Genomic DNA, 13,366 nt, shown 5'->3' with positions numbered 1-13,366 from the left:
TTGACACTCCCTTAAAAGCCCTCTGAGCAGTCTGGTGACTGACAGTATATATATTCTTTTTCATTATGCAGTTGGTGCTTGAAAAAAAAAAACCCAAAGATTAAAAAGTCACAATCTCCATGAGCAGCAATGAGCTTTGTTCCCTGGTCTTGCCCCTGACTGGATTTGCCCCCTCCCACCCCTCCACTCATTCCATTCCCCACAACCCTCAGATATTCACATCCTTTTCCCACTATAAGAAGTTGAACTGTGCAAGGAGAGGGAGAGAGAGAGAGAGAGAGAGAGAGACAGAGACAGAGACTAAGACTCCAGGGGTGGCAGCCCAGCAATTTCCCAAGACTTGTTCTATTTTATGGGTGAAAAAAGACTAGCCAGGTAATAGGCTGGGGAGCAGGAAGGTTGGTCTGAGCCTTGAAGACTCTGCAGCCTCCCTAGACCCAGAATGCTGGGTTATCAAGGTGCTCCCTTTGTGGAAAGCTCATCCAAATAAATGGACCTCCTGGGTCATCTCGTACATTTATAACTTCTGTGCCGATAGGAAAAAATGCTTCTTTTGCACTGGTCAGAAAGGCATCTCTGTGGCTGCGGCGTAGATACAACCTTTTCGACTACAATAACACTTTATTACTGAGCTTGTTACCCTCGTGCTGAGCTGGGAAGCCGTGAGGACTTTCTCTTTAAAAGCTCCCCATCTAGGAAAGCCGAACTTTCAAAAGTCCAGGACCGTTTGAAAAGAGAAAGTACTGAAATAACTTCGTAAGCATTCTGTTTTGACAATGTGTCTGAGGAATTCGCCACGTTTAGCTGGGAAATGTGAACAGTTAAATCTATTCAATGTCATGACATACAAAATTGGAGCGTAATTGCCCCTAAGTGGTTGACAACTGGAAAGTACTTTTTATAGGGAGAGAGGGAAATTTCTGCTAGGAAATGGAAGATATTGTCAAAAGTTGGATTGTCACATTAGTGGCATGAGACGGCTCTGACAGAAGGAGAGAGAGTCCCAACATGGACACTTCCCCTCCCCCTTTCCTCATTTCTCCACCATAAGATAGAAACGCAACAATGACGCCTTTGGAAGACCCTAGAATGGTTTAGGTACCAGGGAAGCAGGAGCCAAAGAAGTAGGTTATAGCATGTTCTTACCAATCATATGGTTGGCGACGTGGATTTGAATTTCTCTTTCATTTTCAAAGGTCATCTGGCACTTGATGCACTGATATGTCTTTTTCTGTTTAAAAACGAGAGAAAGAGAAATTAGAGTGCAGTCATACCCCCAAAAGAAATGCAAAATTAATGTCTAACAATTCTCAAATGCCAGACATATCTCATCTCCTTTCCCTGTCTTCTAGATTTCTGTTATCTAGCTCTGACAGATGTTTAGAAAGACTCACCAGATTCTAATGAGTCTGGTGTCTTTAGGGGAACCTACTCCTCACCTGAACTGGTTAATATAACTTTAGAGCCCCAAATAAGTTCCTATTTTGAGAACCTGAAGAGTGGCCCAGAGGGTCTACAGTGACAAGCATCACTGCATTAAGACAAGCCCATGCTGGGAGATGCACCAGAGAAACAGACAACCACCTAGGGAAGATGGACCACTTGCAGAGAAACCAGAATAATGGTTTGGCTACCTTTCCTCTCTCTAAAACAAAATGGAAAATTTTTATCTTACCAGACTGCCAAAAGGGTCTATTCCAGAAAAGAGGTAAAGAATTTCTGTCCAAAGACAAAGGTAAAACTCCTTTCCACTGTGGCCCAAAGAACAATGGCAAAGCTAAGATAATAGCAATGCTTTTCATGTCTGTCCTATGTCACTTCATCTCACCGAGACATTGCCACAGAAAGTGAAAGATGATGAGAAGAAGCAACAGAAACCACTTATCCAAACTGGAAAGTGGGGATTGGTGGGCAAGTTGGATCCTTAAGTGTAATGTGAATGTTTTCTGGAATGACAACAGGGAATCTGGCAAAGAATCAAATGTCCTCTTCATTTCCAGGCCTCAATTTACCCTAGATAGATATGAAGAACACATTTATGTGACCAGAGTTGGACTACTTATAGGGATAAAGGATAGCAATAAAAAAAAAAAACCACCCAATATGCAGCAAAGATCCTCTTACTGCAATTTTCAAGAGTCAATTCATAGCAAACTTTTCCAAACTGGAATAGTCAGTTCATACATGGTTTTCCAGGAGAAGTTGCCTGTCTTCCTATGTGTTTAAATTTAGGTTACAATGATAACAACCTGCTTTACAATTATCACATAGCACAGAGGAAAGATCTGTTCCTTTATTTTTCCTTCCCAGAAATCAGAAATGTATGTGCAAGGAGATGATGTGAAAAATGATGATGAAGTAGACATTGGAGTATATGGGTCTTCAGACATTTTCAGAAGGGATGTCCTGTTGCAACTGCTACATTCAGTTTTCTGAAAAAGCAGGAGGGCTTGGGTGCTACCAGAACTGAGGATATAAATTCTCTTCTCCAGAATCACACCCTCCCAATAAGGAATACAATTGGCAAGTATGTACAAACAAAATGTGTTAAAACTAGAAACTACAAGTTTCCCTGTTTATAATTCTAATGGTTTTTATTTTTTTAAGTGTCTAAGAGGCAGAGTGGTGGGTTGGATAGTACAAAGGAAAAGAAGATCTGAGTTCAAATCCAACCTCAGTTTGGGGTGATTATAGATGAGTCACTTGAGTTCTCATCTCCCTTTTCCGTAAAATGGGGCTATATTAATACCAAGAGTCTACTTCCTAAGACAGTTGCAAGGATCACTGAGTTTGAGACCTAAACAGAGACTTCAGTAGATATCTATTCCAACCCATACCAAAAGGAATTCCACTCAATGAATAACACGTCTAAACAACAAATCATAGAATTAGGGCTAGAACTCATTATTATTATAGAGGTAGTTAAACTGTTGAATAATGAAGCCTTTGCTAGACAGACATTCATCTATCAATGAATCAAGAAATCTCAGAATCATAGGTCTCACTCACAAGAGTGAGAAGAGAACCCAAAGGCCATCTTGTCTATACACCTCATTTCACAAATAAGAAAACAAATTTTACATTTTATATTTTACAAATAAAGCATGGGGAGGGGTTAGGGGCTTGCCCAAGGACATAAAGTATTAAATAGTAAACTAGGGATTTGAACTCAGATTTTCTTGTCTCCAAGCCCAACACTCTTTCAGGCTCTGTGCAACAACAACAACAACAAAAAATCAGATTAAATATCAAAAATCCCACCATGCCCCACAGGCCAACACGACAGTTTTTTTTTTTCCACTTGAAGAACACGAGAGTCAAATGACTATTCTCCAACTTGATTCTCCTTCATGATTTTGAGTGGTAAATGTCCCTCTCTGGATCTTCATTTTTATAATGGGGTCATAAACATTCATCATATAAATGGATGTTAAGGCAGCAGAGAGGACTCTGGTGTCAGAATCAGAAAACCAGGGTTCAAGTCCTAATTCCCAAATCTGTTACTCTTGTAACACTGGAAAAGTCACTTAAATAAAACTTATATGTATAGGTTTTATTTATTTATTGTATGTTAAATAAAACACACACACACACACACATACATATATATATATATATATATATATATATATATATATATATATATATATACACTTATTATGCAAGTGAGAGATGCAAGATTTTTCTTAATTTATAAATGAGCACAGTAAAAAAGGGCTGGGGCTGGAGTCAGGAATACTCATCTTCCTGAGTTCAAATCTGGTCAAACACTTACTAGTTGTGTGACCATGGGGAAAGTCATTTAACTGTCTGTCTCAGTTTCCTCATATGTAAATTAGCTGGAAAAAGAAATGGTAAACCATTCTAGTATCTTTACCAAGAAACACCTAAATGGGGTCAGGAAGAGTAAGACACAACTGAAAAATGCCTGAACAATAAAAACTGAGATTCAGAGAGATAATGGGAGTTAGCCACTTCCTATAGTTAGAGGTAGACTTTAAACTCAGGTCTAACTTGATTTTAGAGTCTCACCTCCTTCCCATAATATCCCGAATGGTCTTGCTCCATAATCTAAGTCATAAAGGATGCCATTTTTTGAACTTTAAGTTATAAAAGTATGTATTATTAATCTCTTGAAACAATCCCTAGTGCTTTAAAAGGGGGGGGGGTTAGGTGGAAAGGGTGAAAAATAATTAAGTGGGTTATTTTGAGGTTTTTGCAAGACTAATGGAGTTAAGTGGCTTGCCCAAGGCCACACAGCTAGGTAATTATTAAGTGTCTGAGACTGGATTTGAACCCAGGTACTCCTGACTCCAGGGCCGGTGCTTTATCCACTGTGCCACCTAGCCACCCCCAACAATTAAGTTTTTCAAAGCATTTGATGCACCTTCTTAAAGAGAGGATCAGAGACCCATCTCAGACTGTATAAGCAAATCTCACTGAATCCTAAGTCTGCAGAGTTGAAAGGATACCCCACATCTGATGCTTATTACCTGTCTGACCTTAGGCAAGTCATTTAACTATACTCATCCACAGTTTCCTCATTATATCTAAAGTCCCTTCACTTTAAAAGTAATCCTATCACTTCTGAATTATTGAGTTGGTTGACCTCCCCTACCCTCAGGACAGTTAACACAGTTTCAAATTAATACTAATACAATACTAATACTAACCTTATGCTTCAAAAGATATTTATATTAGTTCATTCCTGCCTCCTAATAACTCCAAGAGAAGGACTATGAAAGACTTCCTATGCCCATTTACTAGATGAAGATAATGAGGTCTTTGGTCCTGCCTCCCACACCACTACTTTTAAGAGATCACCATCATGAGAGCCCTCAGGCAGAGGCCCTAAATACTGAGTCACATTGTCCCTACACAAGCATCTGGAAAGAACATGTGCCTGAGAATGAAGTAACTGACAGTCCCCCACCCCTCCACCCTCACCTGGGTGGCCAGGAGGCCCTCTGTAAACCCCCCCAGCCCCGGCCCACAGAGGCCAGACTCCCCATCCCCAAGGCAGGAGCCAGGAGAGTCAGCTGGTCAATTCAAGCTCCCCTGGAAAGTGTTTCTGAGGAAGGCCAGGCAAGGTTGAGGGCTGTCTGGGGGGAGAAGGAGGAAATGACTAGAAGAGGAAACCTCACGTCTGTCTCTGAGGCAGCTCAAATGGAAGCCGAAGAACCATAAATACTGCAGGCTGGGTGCCAGTAGGGGGTAATATTCCATGACTGGACCTTATTTTATTTATCTCTCCTGGGGCGGCCCTGAGTGAAGCAGGTTCGATGTGCACTGAAAATAATTAACATAGGGTGGGCCCAGCTCGGGGAAGAAGTGGCTGCCACTCCACTCTGGTTTGGAAGCTGGATTCTGATGTGGGAAGGAAATCACTGGTGGAGAACTTTGCAATCCCTTGCGGCCAAGTGGAACTCAAGGGAAATTTCCATGGGAAGTGACAAAAGACCACCGATTGTGACAAGCAAAACTCCCCCAACTCACTCTCTCTCTCTCTCTCTCTCTCTCTCTCTCTCTCTCTCTCTCACAATAACTCTCATAGAGATGTTGATACATTTACCAGTTTGCACACACAAACTCACACAAACCCAGCTTCACTTATACACAGACCCAAATGCTCACACACACGTGATACAACCTCACACAAAGACAACAGATGTGCAGCCACAGATGTCATTCACAGTTCCCCACGTGCCTGCAGAGCTAGACACCCCTTCAAAAACACATCCATATTCAAAACGACACAGTCAGATACAGGCACTCATCTGTTACCTCACCAAGACACACACACACACACACACACACAGAGAGCCCACTAGCATCTTGACCCTGGTCCCACTTCCTTCACCAGCTCCTCTCCAAGAAAAGCTAGGAACCCATTATATACTTAGCACAAACCAGGTAAAGTAGGCCCAAGACCAGATTATTTTGAAAACATTAACATATAAAAGGGAAAAGTATTCATTCATTCATTCATTCATTCATTCATTCATTCAGATTCTCTCTCTGTTCCCCTCCCCACCCTTCCTGTTCCCCTCCCATTAATTTCCTTTAATATTAACTTTTTTCCATCCCCTCCTGTTCCCAAGAAGGTGCCTCTTGGTTTTCCTTTTGTAACTTTTAAGAGGTCTCTAATTGAAGGGATATCATTGGAGGTGCTATCTCTGGCATTCAAGGTATCTTCTCATTCTTGTGGGTCCCTTTCCCCTTTCCCAAGGACCGGGTCCAGCATCAGACTCTGCTTATGAAAACATAGGTTCTGATGCTTGTTATCATGTCATCTCATGGTGCTTTTCTAATCCACTACTGTTCTGCTATGGATCAAAGACAAAGAATGAAGATATGGCTATAGAATGACAGAAGGAAGAGAATGCAAGGGAAAAGTAATCAAGTTCCTAGGAAAGAAGACTCACAGATAGTTCTGTGAATCTTAGGAAGCTTCTCCAATGGTACCTCTTGAGAAAGAAAAGGACCCTCCCTGAGAGCTAGCAAAAAGATCTGGGAGCTCTAGGCTCTCTGGTTCTGGCTCTGTAATTCATGCCTTAAACTCTGTATCTCAGTTTTCTCATCTCTGGAACGGTTATGATACTTATCAGCCAACCCCACTACAACTAAGTTGTTTAGAAAAGCAAGTCATATGAGCATTTTGAAAAGCAAAATTGAGATGTAGTATTATTACTTAGGATTATTATGATTATTATTTTTATGCAGTGGGTTGGAAGAGACCTGAGTTCTTTACAATGACCACCCATCCCACAGGGTTATGCTCCCTATAGAACCTGTTGCTACAGACATGGACCCTGGAGCCTTATCAAGACTCAAGCTAGATACTGATACTTTTTCCTTTTCTTTAAATCTCAAACAATTTAAAATCATGGGGATCAAGTAACTAAAAGCTGAGGCTGAAGAGCAGTCCTATCCCAGGTCCTTTAGAGGTCCCACAGCCTGTAAGTGAGACCAGATGGACAATGCTTTTTCTAACCTACTCCTACAACAGTGGAATGTTTCATAACCCTTCACTATCCAGCCCCTGTCCTGCCAAATGACTGGGCCACTTTTTCTGAGAAACATCAGGGCCAAATCACAATCTGATAGCCAGACATGACCCAATTTCTGGGCAATCTTTGGCTCCCTATAGGCAACAGGGCCATATCCTATGAGGAGGCCAGGCTTGGTAACAGTCTTCAAATTCCAGAATCATGGATCAAAGCTGTTGCACCTCTGGAAGGCAGTTGTCAACCACCACATGAGATTGTACTGGCTAAGATATCATCCCCATCTCTCCAAAACTTGGGAAAACTAGGCTATTTCCAAGTCCATCTGATTATGTTTCCAGTTGTCGCCTTCTACGGGGCTTCATTTTTGCCTCCAGAAAATAAAGGGGTTGAATTAAATATGATATTCTCTAAACTTTCTCCCAGTGTTGTTTCTATAGGAATATTTTTTTCTGTCTCTCTGCTTCTGTCTCTATCTCTGTGTTTCTTTCTAACTCTGTATATTTGTCTGTCTCTGTCTTTGTGTGTCTCTATCTCTCCTTGTGATTGTCTCTCTCTATCTATGTCTCTCCCCACCCATCTCCCTCCTCCCCAGGATGGAGCCTACTACAGTCCCAAGACCAAATAGCACTAGCAAACACACCCACATCAAGCACCTGTGGCAAAAGGCTACAGCCCCAAATCCTGCCTCCCTTAAGACCAGTAACAGTAGCACCTGGAAGAGTTTACTCTTTGGCATCTCCACCCATATGGAAACAACACAAACCCAGAGAGAATCCAAAGGCCCTCCAGGTCTAGAGCCTGAGAAGCAAACAGACAGAGGGAAGAATAGAGTTCCTGCAGAAAGCCTTTAGCCCCCAGATCCAAGCCCCACAGTCACTATAGACTGCAATGGCTCTGCTCCCCAAACCCACATGTGGCAGACATAGCCAGATGAGGGGCTCTCATGGAAAATAGATTAGGATAGTTGAAACAGAATTGGATTTGGACTTGGAAGTCTTGGAAGCTTCAGATCTTTGATCATAAATCATTGTTTTGGAGCTGGAAGGGATCTCGAGAGTCCATCTTACCTATTTTCCTCATTTTATAGATGGGAAAACTGATACCCAGAGAAATAAAGGGACTTGCACAAGGCAAACAGATAGTACATGTCAGAACAAAGATTTGAACCCAGATCTTCTGATTCCAAATGTATCACTCACCCTACCAAATTAGTGAATGGGTTTGAATGAGATATGAGAAGGCAGGACTAGAAGACCTCAATGGGCTCTTAGTTCATAATCCTAAGGGCTTATGATCTCTTAGCTGTGGCAGGAGTAAGGTCCAACCCACATCTGAAAGGAATAAACACAGAAAAGGACCAAAGAAAGGCAAGTCATTCTACATCTCTGAGGAACATTTTCTTCATCTGTAAAATGGGGATAATGTTAGCACTACCTGCCTCACAAGACTACAGCGGGATCCATCAACTTTGGAACTGCTATAAATTGTGTAGGTAGATACCACACTTTTCTTCATCTGTAAAATGAAAGGGACCAGATGATCTCAAGGGTGACTTCCTTCTCAAATCAATCAATGAACAAGCAGACAAAAAGCATCCTATAATCTCACTGATATCTCATTTAAGTGTCAAAAGGAAAAGAATTTGTCCACAAAAGCTCTAGGTGTGTGTGTATGTGTGTGTGTGTGTGTGTGTGTGTGTGTGTGTGATGGGGGTGGAGGGAGAAGGTTAGGGGGTAGTAGAAGATAGGAAGAGATGTCACTACCTGTGTTGGTTTCCTGTCTCACTAGTTAATTAAAAGAAACACCCAACCTCCAGAACTAAAATGTCAAAAGGGTGCACAACGTGTTGGTTCAAAAAGAGGATTCAAATCATGAAGGAGAAATCTTCCCATACCATAAAAGAGGAAGACAGCCCCAAGCAAAGGAGGAGAAGAGAGCTAATCAAGACTACTTACTCGGGGGACAGGAGATGTCTGGGCACCTTTCCTCTGCCCACTTGTCTCAGGGGTCAGGTCCCTGTGGTCCATCTGTATATGGCTCTCCAGGTCCTCTGCACTCTCAAACTTCACACTACACTCCGGACACCGGAGGCTCCCGCATGGCCGCTCACTGGCCTCTGGTGGGGTCAAACCAGACGCCTGTCCATTGGTGCTGCGGGTCATGCAGCCGGCACACAAGCCATAGGGCAAGCCATTGACATCCAATTTTACCAGGTCCTGCTTGTTTCGAAACTCTTTGAGACAAAGCGCACATTTGTAGAATTTCTGCAGTGACTGGCCATTGGGGGAGGAGGCGGCAGAGTTGCCCGCCAACTTCTGCATGTGGAAGGTGCCATGGATCTTCAACTCTAGGGTGGAGGTGACTGTCTGCATGCAGACGACACAGCGGAAGCCAGTGAGGGAGTTGCGCAAGTCAGGGTGCATCTGGCAGTGTTCAATGAACTCTTCCTCGCTCTGAAGGGGCATCTTGCAGATGCGGCAGGTCCCCGTGTCCAGGCTCTTGCTGTGCGTCACCTTGTGTTCTGTGAGTGTTAACAGCGATGGGAACCTCTCCCCACAGATGGGGCACATATAATGCTTGGCGGGACCTCGATGCGTCTGCATGTGTTCCCGCAGTCCATTCTCCGAGAAGAAGGTCCGCGAGCAGACATTACATTTGTGGCTGCCTTTGATGAACTCTGCCTTCTTCCGGGAGCAGTCATCCTCCCCAGGCCGGATGTTGTGATCCCTCAGACGGTGGTTCTGCAATAGCACCTCCATGGTGTAGGCAGCCCCACAAATGTCACAGCCGTACATGGGTTCAGATGCGTCCACGTCATCCTCACTGGCTTCATGGCTGTTCGGAGCTTCAGGGTTCTTCATGAGTATGTTCTGTATATCTGCCGGCTCTGCCTTCTTGCCAGCCGGTGGCATGCCATTAGCAGTGCCATTCTCCGCCGCCGCATCAAAGACACAGTGCTTCTCCCGAAGGTGCTTCTCCAGGAGGATGATGGCATGGAAGGCCTTGCTACAGAACTTACAGTTGTACTTTTTGCTATGGGTGGTGATGTGACACTGCAGCTCCACCTCAGTGCTAAAGGTCTCCCCACAAAAGATGCACTTGTGCGATTTGGTGGGATTGCCCAGGTGGCTGTGCTTGACGTGGATCTGGAGGTCCACCTCCTTCCGGAAGTCCCAGTTGCAGGCTGTACAGCGGTACATCTTCTTCTCGTTGCTATGCTTCACTGCCAGATGCACTTGGATGGAGACCTTGGAATCGAAGACTTCTTGGCAAAGCGTGCAGTGATAGAGCACAAAGGTATGCATGTCCAACAAATGCTTCTGCAAATCGTCCACAGACGAGAACTGCTTGTCACAGCTCTCACACACATAATGAGTGGAGGTCGTCATGTAGTGGACCGTGAGGTGCTGCAGGAGCGAGTCCTGGGAGTCGAAGTCTTCTTTACACTGGGGGCACGATTGCTTCCTTAAAAGAAGCTCCAGATGTAATTTGAGGTGGGTTTGGAAGCTTTCGAAGTTGGAGAATTTGAGATCACATTGATTGCACGGGTATTCACCATTGGAAACGGAGTTGATGCTAGCAGAGAGTCGCTGCCTCTTAGGGGAAGAGACTTCCACATCAGAAGAAACTGGGCTCTGCTCTGCCTTAGACTTTTTATTGTGTGCCAATGGAATATTCTTGTGGTTTTCTTTAATATGCTTTGTAAGCTTTAGGATAGAGCCAAAAATAGGGGAGTTTGTGCAATATGGGCAGGAGTAAACTTCCATAAACGACTGCGTTGGTTGTACAACAGGGGATTCCAGTTTTGAGTTCCCCACGTTGCAGTGGGTCTGCTGGATGTGTTCCGTGAGGGAGGACTCTGTGAGGAAGCCCATGGAGCACTGGTTGCAGAAGAAAGCATTGTTGCCATCCGCAGGGTTGGCATTAGGGCCACAGTGGGTTACACGGATGTGCTCCTGGAGACTGTTGATGTCGGCAAACATCTCAGGGCAGTAGTTGCAGTGGAAGGCAGAGATGTTACTGAACTGCATCATGGGGTAGGCGTGGTTCTTGTGGACCTTTCGCACGTGCTCATTCAGGTTGTAGAGTGTGGGCATCGAGTCCAGGCAGACCTGGCACGTGTGGCTCTGCTGGGGTTTGTCCACGTGGATCGTCTTCAGGTGAATCTCCAGAACAGCAAGGCTGTTAAAGTCTCTCTTGGAGCAGTAGGGGCAGCTGTAGGTGACCTTGGACCAGCTCTGCCCCTCCTCCCGGTCCACAGCCCTGATCTTTTTCTGGCCCCTTAAAGGCTTCAAGGTGGAGTCTGGGGTGGAGCCTCGCTCCACGGAAGCGCTTGAGTCAGGGGTAGCGCTGCTCATGGATGCCACACTCCCCAGCACAGGGTCGGGGCTGATGCTATGGTTGCTGGAATCTGGCTGCCGATGACTATCCAGATGACAATAGACCTCCTCCACTGAGGAAAACTGCTCCGGACACATGGGGCACTTGTGTTTCTTGTTGGCGTGGGCTTGGTGGATGTGGGCAAGCAGCGAGTTCTCATCCACAAAGACCTCTGGGCAATGGATGCACTGCAGGTCTGCCTTCTCTGAGAGCTGGGGGTGGCGGGTCAGGACGTGCTTCTCCAGCTCCTCCGTCTGGCTGAAGGTGTCCTCGCAGTAGTCGCACATGAAGTCGTCCTTCTTGGTCTCCTTCTCTGACTTGGCGACGTGCTCCTTGTTCTTCTTATGGGCCTGCATGTGGCTCTGCAGGGAGCTGGTGGAGGAGAAGCCCCGCTTGCAGACTGTGCACTTGAAGGGCTTACTCGAGCTGTGTGTCTTGAGGTGGATCTTGAGGTGGTCGCTGCGGGAGAAGGCCGCCTCGCACTCGTGGCAGTGATATTTCTTGTCGCCTGTGTGGAGCTTGATGTGCCGGTCCCGACTCCTCTTATGCTTGAAGAGCCGGCTGCAGTAGGTACACTTGAAGGGGAGCTTGTCGCTGTGGATCTGCTCGTGCCTCTTAAGGTAGCTCAGACGGATGAAGGACTTGTCACAAAACTGACACGGGTAGGGCAGGCCAGTCCCCCCTTCCTCTTCTCCGATGCCGAGGTCACACCCATCTCCTATCATCTGAGTAGGTGACGCAACATCTTTGCTGGAGGGAGATGAAGCCACCCAGGAGAGCTGTGGGTCGTCATCACCATCTGTAATGGGAAGGCAGAAAGGAGATTAAAGACAATTCCCAGGACATCTGTGAAATAAGGACAAAGCTTCTCAACAACACTATGCCTTCTACTACTGCATAGCTAACCAACTGCTCAGAGGAAAACTGGGAGTGGGGGGTAGGGGGTAGAGACAAAACAAAACAAATCAAAAAAGCAGACAGAGAGGGAATAGGGACAAGATGCCTTTCAGATTATAAAGGATGTTGGGAAAGTACACACAGTGTCATTTCTCAAGAAGCTGGCCAGATATTAATGGGAAACATCTTTTCCATTAATAACACACCTACTCATGGCCTTCTTAGCTACCATTGTCCCCCAAGGCTCTACATTTCCCCAAAGAGCTTAAATCCCAGGGTAAGTTTGAAGAAGTAAGAATTCTTCCAAGAGCACATGCCAACTTGGAAATCATCACTGGAGGAGGGAGGACTCTTGGGCTAACTTCACACAGACTGTAAGGGGCAGGCTTCCTTTAACCTAGTCTTTTGCTAGTTTGGAGCCAGTTTACAATCACTGAGATCCCAAGACCTGTTCCCTAAGTCTGCAATGTTTCAAGATAATACTGAGGGGTATCTCTAATAAAAGTCCCAGAAATTATCCTCCCTACTTCAAAAATAGTCTCAAAACTCAAATTAATTTAACTTCATTTTAACTGAATAAATGTCATACATGCCTCTTTGGGAAAGAGGAGAAAAGTGGCATAATCCAAATAATACAGAAAGAAAACTTCAAAAAGTTTGTGAATTTTGACCCAAGTAGAAAGCACATAGAAAATGGAGTAAGTGAAATTTGAAAGAAATCATTGAGTCCCTTGAGTCCCTATCACTTAAGAAGAAATTTCCTCTTGTTTATAAATCCATTCCACAGCACATAACCAAAGGGGCTTAGGTCCCCAATAAAATGGCTTAGCATTATGTCCTTACTCTGATTCAATCAGGGGACATTTCCAGGACACCAGGGGTCTTCATTAAGGACTCACACATAATGTAAGGGAGGGCCTATAAACCCATTATCTACCTAGGGGAGAAGGTGCTGTCCAGTCGCATCAATTCCCCAACTGGGCTCAAAAGAACATCACAAGCAAAAACTGGCTGTTGAAGAAAAAACAAAACCACACAGAGGGGAAAAGTTAAGTTCCTAAAGACACTAGAGATAAGAA

At 44.6% G+C, this 13,366-nt stretch overlaps 1 protein-coding gene across 4 annotated transcripts in view; it reads right to left on the bottom strand.

Moving 5' to 3' along the window:
- ZNF423 (zinc finger protein 423) overlaps window positions 1-13,366 on the bottom strand; it is a 403,178-nt gene that overhangs the window by 138,551 nt on the left and 251,261 nt on the right. For all 4 annotated transcript variants that reach the window (XM_074211383.1, XM_074211385.1, XM_074211384.1 and 1 more), the window contains 2 exons: window positions 8,966-12,189; window positions 1,147-1,231 (listed from right to left, as the gene is read on the bottom strand). In XM_074211383.1, the coding sequence (XP_074067484.1) occupies window positions 1,147-1,231; window positions 8,966-12,189 (3,309 nt within the window). The remainder of the gene's footprint in view (window positions 1-1,146; window positions 1,232-8,965; window positions 12,190-13,366) is intronic.

This window comes from Macrotis lagotis, chromosome 1 (assembly GCF_037893015.1).
Source record: "Macrotis lagotis isolate mMagLag1 chromosome 1, bilby.v1.9.chrom.fasta, whole genome shotgun sequence".
Lineage (NCBI taxonomy): Eukaryota > Metazoa > Chordata > Mammalia > Peramelemorphia > Peramelidae > Macrotis > Macrotis lagotis.
The sequence above is the reverse complement of the archived record's forward strand: the minus strand, read 5'-3'. Positions and strand labels throughout refer to the sequence as shown.